The sequence below is a fragment of the Trematomus bernacchii genome, unplaced genomic scaffold, assembly GCF_902827165.1.
Source record: "Trematomus bernacchii unplaced genomic scaffold, fTreBer1.1, whole genome shotgun sequence".
NCBI lineage: Eukaryota > Metazoa > Chordata > Actinopteri > Perciformes > Nototheniidae > Trematomus > Trematomus bernacchii.
In genome coordinates, this window is record NW_022987966.1 from 3112052 (window position 1) to 3120059 (window position 8008).

At 39.3% G+C, this 8008-nt stretch overlaps 1 protein-coding gene across 1 annotated transcript in view; it reads right to left on the reverse strand.

Annotated features, from left to right (window-relative positions):
- LOC117471140 (neurofibromin-like) overlaps positions 1 to 7769 on the reverse strand; it is an 82868-nt gene extending 75099 nt beyond the window's left edge. Inside the window, 2 exon segments of the mRNA XM_034115941.1 lie at positions 1281 to 1424; positions 7540 to 7769. Coding sequence (XP_033971832.1) covers positions 1281 to 1424; positions 7540 to 7599 — 204 coding nt within the window. The 5' untranslated portion in view covers positions 7600 to 7769.
- Positions 7770 to 8008: the final 239 nt, after the last annotated feature.

The window sequence follows — 8008 nt, forward strand, 5'->3', positions numbered from 1 at the left end:
ACAAAACTTTTCAGAGTTTTACGGGGCGTGGTTTGCAATTCGCCCAGCCAATCGAAATTAGTACTTTTTTCTCCCCAGGAAAGTACCACCTCTCTAGAAGGCACTAAACATGGGGGTAAAAGTTCTCGGAACTAAGTACTCCTTTTGGTGTGAACGCAACATTCCAGGCACTAACGGAACTAAACGGGAAAAGTACGTGGAAAAGTACTCCGGTGTAAACGCGCCTAATGAGGAAAGGCTTTTTGGGCACTTTACAACCTCTAGTCTAGGATCTAATGGTTTAAATAAGGGCTATTCAAGTGTTCGTCTTGGGTATATCATTTAGTTTAAACAAAAACTATTTTATAGACATCCCTAAGTCAAAGGGAAATAGTCTTTTTGATGCCAATGACTTCACAGACTGTCACAGTGGTTATAATCAGGGGTGCACATAACTTTCTCAGTGAGGTACTCGGATGAGTACCTGGAGTCAGTGTGTGGTACTCCAACTTCTGGCTCCACTCAAAGTTATTTGATGAAGCCCTCTGTATCGCAAACGTCAATGGGGGGCTAGTGGAGTACTTCGTGACCACAGAGCGTGAACGTTGTGATCAGCTGTTTTAGCGCAGTTCTCCAGTGAAGGGGGGGGGGGGGGGGGGAAGTCTCCCTCCGCAGCCGGTTGGCGAAGTTTTGGCACAATTCCGTTGTACAGACCGACGTTAACAGCAGCCCTGTCGGTACACACGGAGACCGACTCTGTCGTCCGGTGATCTAACCGCCTTCTGGAAAAGCTTCACAAGTACGTCGGTACGCAAATGCGCTTTGTGACACAAGTGACGGTACGCATTTCAGATTGTTGCCGCGCATGCGTACCTGCGTACCAGTTATGGGCACCCCTGGTTATAATACCAATGTGGCCACTACAAAAATGTGCTCCAGCACCCGGATGGTTTTCTGGGGGCCTGGTAGTATACAGCGTCGTTTTGACTGACTACCATTTGTTTTCAATCTGGGTTCAGTGAAAAAGATGGTTGCTATTCATAAACACAGGTGTGCTTAATGTCTCGTGACGACGCTCTGACTAAATGAATGACCTGCACTCCTGCAGTGATATACCAACACCTTTTATTAATGGCTCAGTGGGCTGAGGTTGTACTTTAAAAAGTTCCAGGGTCCAGGGTATATTCCTAGTGGAACACCAAAAAAGATAGAGGCGAAGAGAGCCATACCATGTGGTGGAAACACGGCATAAATGAGACAACTAGAACTAGGAAAGATTTACTACGATGAACCCCACTCACCATGTTGTTGACATTTTTGAGGATGGTGGTGAGGCCACTGATGACGAGGGAGAACTTGTACTTGGAAATGTTGATCAGACATTCCTTGTTGTGCTCTGTGCTGACTTTGGTATGGGTGTTCTGGTGTCCAACTTTAATGGGAAGCTGAAAGAAAAGAAAAGAGAGAATGATGATGATGCAGATAACACACAACTCATGGTATCACATTACGGTGAAGTCAATTTACCATTACGGAATATTATAATGTATTTTATAACATTGTGATACTCGTATTGTACCGCAATCGTCACATACTGTAGCATTTACATTCTGGTCATTAGGGCTGTACCCGAATATCCGAATATTCGTTCGTTGGAGTACTATTCGGGTTTCAATTTCGTTATTCGGATATTCGTTTTTTTTTTCAAATTGAATTTATTGAAAACTCCAATATCAACGTAAGAGCTTGTGCCTCTTCGGGGGGTGCTAACACTTAACCATAAACGTTATAGTTTACTTTCTCCATCTTTATTTGTAGATATAACTTTTTCTCCGTTAATCTCCGTCACGTTGTTTCCATAGCAACAACAACTTCCTGTCAACAGCGCTAACTCTCCTTCAAAATAAAAACATGTCCATACAAAATAGGAAGCCAAGCCAAATTACACTAAGACATATACAACTGCAACGAAAGTAACAAACACAATGCAATATCCTTTTCAGTTTCAAAGAACACCAATTGGGTTCAATACATTAACAAATAACTATAAGACAACAATATGAATGCCGTGAATAAACCGAAATACACGTGTTGAAGCGGTTCGCTGCTGATTACTACGCACCGTAGTCCCTAAATCCTTTGGTATTGTTTATTTTATTCACAAAACATTATTGATTGATAAAGTTATAATGTGATAACCATTACTTTCACCTCGTAGGAAGTGAAGATAAATTGAATTAAATATACTAATGTTAAACTCCTAAATATTGGTCAAGGTCTTTATTCACCTTAACTGCAGAGAGAACCTGGCCTTATATAGGAGACAGGCCGTACTCACTAATTTACAAGTCTTATTATCATTGATCATATTTCATTGTGCCCACTCTTTTTTACTCATCTTCTTCAATTCATTTTGTTCTTTTGTATGATATCACTTAGTTCATGTTTATTTTTCATCTTGATAGCTTGAGAACATTGTGAGTATCCACAGTTATATTTCCATTAGTAAAACAACTGTCATGTTCTACACACCCAAAACTCTTTTCATTCACTTATCATATCATCAAGTGCTTTTTTACTTTTCATTCACTATTAATAACTTCCACTTCCTGGTCGGATATTTCACATTAAACACCTTGCTTGCCTAAAAGGCTTTTGACGTGAAAAGCCTGCAATAAATATTGAGTTCAATAGACATTAGTTAAAAAACAATGTTACGGAAATGTTGGTGAATAAACATTTTTGGTACGAGTAAATATGACAACTCAAGATGCTGTACTGTAAAATCCTGAAAAATGGCATATCTTGTGTTTTCTGTAACCAGCAATCCATTGTTCCAACATAATGTTCAAAGTCAAGTTTTTGTTAAAAAATATACATTTTTATTTTGTGATGTCATAACAGTAAAGCCTCGTAAAGGCAAAATGAAATGTTCTATATTAAAAAGATATCTACAAAATCATTACGATGCTACGCTCACTTGGAATAGGGTTACTCATCGCTGTTCTTGCACCATGTAACTTTGGTGAGTGGTTAAGATCTCACGGGAGAAGTGTGTAAGCCTTTATGGCAGTAAACTGACTGACGAAACTGGATGATATTTGATGGTTTTCAGGTTTTCCTTCAAAGGTCCTCCCACTACACTGCTGAGTTTCTGATGGAAGGAAATAGTTATTTGTGGCTAAAGTGTCACTAATGTTGCACTTGAAATTTGGCTGCATTGCTGTTTTTTATTTTACAAGTAATGTGATCAAATTTGAAATCTTGCTGGTTTTTGTTTACAAGTAATGAGATCATAACACATGCAATTGAACAGCTGCTCAAATACTATAGCTGTAAAGTGAATTTCCTTCTGAAACTGAAGGGGCGCCATATCTCAGAAATAACAATTCTCTCATTATGTTGCGTAAAATGGAAAAGTAATTCACTTTACGCTGTTTTGACTGAATATTTCCCTAGACCAAAGTTCTGCCCAACAATAGTCATTTGTACCAGGCCAAAAAATTGGACTCCTAATTGAAAGCCATGGGACAGGAAGTCAATACAGCTCAATGGTTTCATCATGAAGTCAGACTATCACACCATCACATGCGCATAATATACCATGTAAAACAGGCCAGGCCTCTGTTTGCAGTCCAGTGCAGCACAGCGCGGTCAGTGAGCTCTTTGTTTCACACAGCTAGGCCCAGCCATTCCTCCAAAGGTCACACATGCATTCAGTGTCCAGTTTATTATGTACACTAGCTTAAACATATGCAGTCTAATACAAAAGTCCTGCAATAAATCCCTCCTTCCTGGAGGTTATTATGTTGATACTGTTTTAGAGAGGGATTGAATCAACTGCATGACTTTTTGAAGGATGTAGCTTTTGTGGTGCTGTTGATATTAACAGGTGTTTCTATTATTTTGTATTAAATACATAATAGAAAGAGTCAAAAGACCTTGTTTGCAGTTCAAGGTGTTGTTGTAACCGTTTAACAGACTTTCTTTTTCCACAGAAAAAACGCTGATGGCCGAAGTGAGGCTCACCACATCCAGTTCTTATAGAGAGGCGAAGTCCCGCCCATCGACTTCCGACCCATGGGACCTTATTTCGGAAAAAGTATGTATTGAAGTCAATGGGGAGAGAAAGATTATCTTTTGATCCCGTTTGAATTGTGCCACGAATTACACATATGATGTTTGTCAATCTTAAAAAATAATTTCCATGTCAAAAAAGTCACAGTTTGTCGTAAAACTGTTGAAATATAAGACTATGAAAAATACGCAACTAGAAAGACTACAAATCCCAGAATCCTGGTTTCACACCAAAAAAAGTGTTACTTCACAGTTTTACGACACATTTTTATTTTTTTGACTTGCAAAATTATCTTTTAAATTGACAAACATCATATGTGTAATTCGTGACACAATTCAAACGGGATCGAAAGATAATCTTTCTCTCTCCATTGACTTCAATACATAATATTTCCGAAATAAGGTCCCATGGAGCTCTACCGGAAGGGGAGGGACTTCGCCTCTCTATTATACATCCATGGCCACATCTCTGAAATGCTTTCTCCAAATGGGATCAGAATCTTTGGGCAGGTAGAAAAAGTCATCATTGTTGAGTGATGAATTAAGCTTATTTGAAAAATAAGCCTGGCTCTCTGATTTTTCACCTGATTAACATCAATGTATGAAATGAACAACTGCAATTGAAAGGGGAAACATAAGACGTCCTTGCAATGATTCTATGGCTGCTCATTTGGCTTGAAGGTGAATATTTGACCTTGGAAATAGAAGTTTGACATGAAACAAAACCATTAGATGTGGCTGAAATCCACAGAATCACCAAGTATGTGGAACTTGTGATAATATTTCATCGTCAAATATTTGAATTGCATAGCATTGTACTTACTTAAAGATGTCAGGATTCTAATTTGAAAATCAATCGAAACAAGGTTTGTGATTCAATCTGAATAAAGAGCAGGAACCCCATTATCCAAGTCGTTTTTTTTTCTCTTTGCAGCACAGCTTACAGGTGGGATATGGCTCAAATACAACCCAGCACAACTTACAGGTGGGTCAAAGCCAAAAAACACCACAGTGCAGCCTAATGTTAGTAAAAAAAAAAGACCACAGCGGAGCTAGTGGTAGCATCCAGCTAAAAGCCACCATAGCGAAGAATACGAGTAGCCTAGAGCTAAAGACAAAACAGTGATGCTTACCAATAGGCTGCAGCTAAAAAACAACACAGCATAGATTTCCAGGAGCTTGCAGCTAAAAGACACCACAGAGCAGCTCACTGGAAGGCTACAGCTAAGAGACAACACCATACATGTAAGTTGGCTTTTTGTGAATGAGGAAGCTCACGTTGTTGTTGTTGTTCGGGTTAGGGTTTAAATGTTAAAAGGGCCTTTAGCTATATAGTGAATATGTCATCTTGTCACCTATCCTTTTATGTGTAAATGACAGTTATCTGGGCATAAATCAATGATGTGGTGTCTTGACAAAAAAATATTCAGTGACATCAGTGCAGTCATTTATTGTAAATTTAACCGATTTCAGTCTAGATACAAAAACTCTCAAAAATGGCGCCCAGTGCCCCGTGACTTGATCTGTTTTCTAAAAACCCCAATGTCAACTTTTCAATTTGGTGACCTCTTTTTTGTTTGTGTTAGAAATTGGTGTTAGTTGGATGCTGCTGCCGATGAACTTGAGCATATTGTTAGTCCTGGAGCAGAATAGAAACTGTCCAAACCATGCATCACTTGTACTTCTTACTGTTGACCAATCACACTTTTGACATGACCTGTTCAAACGTCACCCCTCTGCTAGGGTCAAAAAAGCACTACGCAGAAGCAACCAGGTGCATGTCTTTCATTAGGCACACACAATAACTCAATCATAACACTAAACACACCCTGTACCTACAAAATAATACATTCAATTATATATTCTATAGTTTTAAATAAACACTGTCACTGTGTAGCAGGCCTGCAAAGTTAATTGTTTAATGCGAGCTGTTTAATGTAGAAAAATACAATGGTCTGAGGATTATGATCAGGCTATATCATTTCTCTTGTGTGACTGTACTTTTAATTTACCACGCACATTACTTAAGCAAGGGAAATGTTCAAGTGTCAATAATAAATAGCATATTTATTGGGACTGGAAGGCTTTAGTTGGGGCTTAGGATAACAATAACCAAGAAGCGGATACAACACCTTAAACCAATGGTAGTAATCCAACCTGAGCGGCTAAACCCTGGCTTCAGTGCATGATCTGCTGAAATTTACACCAGAGACCAAGACTTTTAAAGACTTAACACACACAAACCGGCGGTCAGATTTCCCTTCAAACGACAGAGAATTGTATTAATGCAAACCGATTGGGATTACTGAGTGCTGAGGACATTAATTAACTATTAACTACATCTGACTGTAATTTCGGTTATTGGGTATAAACATCGCTTGGCTATTACGGAAAACACCTCAGTTAAGGTTATACAAACACTGTTGACATTTAGTAATAGTTTCAATATGAGAAAATGAAAGTAATAGCCCATGTAAAATATATCTCAAGAGATAGATTCCTTGGGAGAAATAAAAACATTTACTATGGATATTTAATCTGCAATATCAAGCAGACTACATGATAAAGAATGTTAAAAAAAAATAGCTAGGAGGGAGAGCAGCGGTCACTTATTATTTTGTATTTCCCTTCAAACGACAAAGAAAAGTAGAAATGCAAACTGATTGGGATTTCTGAGTGTTGAGGACATTAACTATTAACTATATCCGACTGTGATTTCTGATATTGGGTATATAGGCTGCATAGCTTGACTATTACAGAAGGCTCTTCAGTTAAGGTTTAATTTAACAACAGAGGAGTTTTACAAACACTGTTGACATTTCTATTCACAGTTTCAATATGAGTAAATGAAAATGATTGCTCGTGAGAAAATAACACCATTCACTATGGTTGTTTCACCTGCAATATCAAGGAGACTACATGATAATGGATCATTAAAAAAATAGCTAGCAGGGAGAGCAGCAGTCACTCTTACTGCTGATGTTTCCTCACATAACTCTAACCTCATTAGCTCATATGAATACAGCGTGCTAACACAGTCACATCTTATTTGTTTACATTAGATAGCTAGGCCTGCTAATGTTAGCTACCTAGCTGGCACGAAAGAAAATGTCAGCTTAGGAACTTTAATTGACACACAGACGCTTATGAGCAAGTCCAAATGTCCCTGCCATGTTGCTTTATTGTGTATTATTTTGCAATGGGGCGGCTGAGTCCGTCTAAATCCCGGGACAAATGCGGGATACATCTGCTAATTGATCGTGGAGACGGCGCTAGCTAGAAAGACCTCATCTTCAGTGTTTTGCAGCTGGGACAAGCAACACAGAACACATTTCCGTCGGAAAACTAGTCCCGACGGGATAACACTCCCTACATGTTGTATTTTAAAACGTCGTCCGTGTAAATGTAACGTTTGCCGGGGTAGTGGGGCCCTCGAGACTACCTAAGCTTGCTACACCCATCCACTGAATCAACCCATCTTACCTGCTCATCAAATCTAGTAATCACGGCCTGGACCCACTCCACTGGTTTGTGAGCCGCCATGGCCGGGCGGAGGGACACCGCAACGCTGGGCTGCTAAATCCAAGGTGTGAGGCCGGAGCTTGACAGACTTATTTATGAATGAAAATCTGCCCTGAATCGATGGGAAAGGACGAAAGGGGCGAGTATTTTTCCCTTTCTGTAGGCTTCACCATGCCACCGCCATGACACACCACCGGAAGTCTTCTTCAGAGAAATTGATGGGAGGTGTTGGAGACCAGGGTCAAGCTAGCGGGAATGAAACGGAACACTTCCAGGCACAATCTTCAAAGTAACGATTGTTGACGAAATGTTTTTCGAATTAATAAATACGAATATGGATGTTTTTTGGGAATGACAAAGCGATTACAGAGGGAGAAAAAACACTTCACACATAAACGTGATAAAAACAGCCAAGAAAAGACCTCTGTCT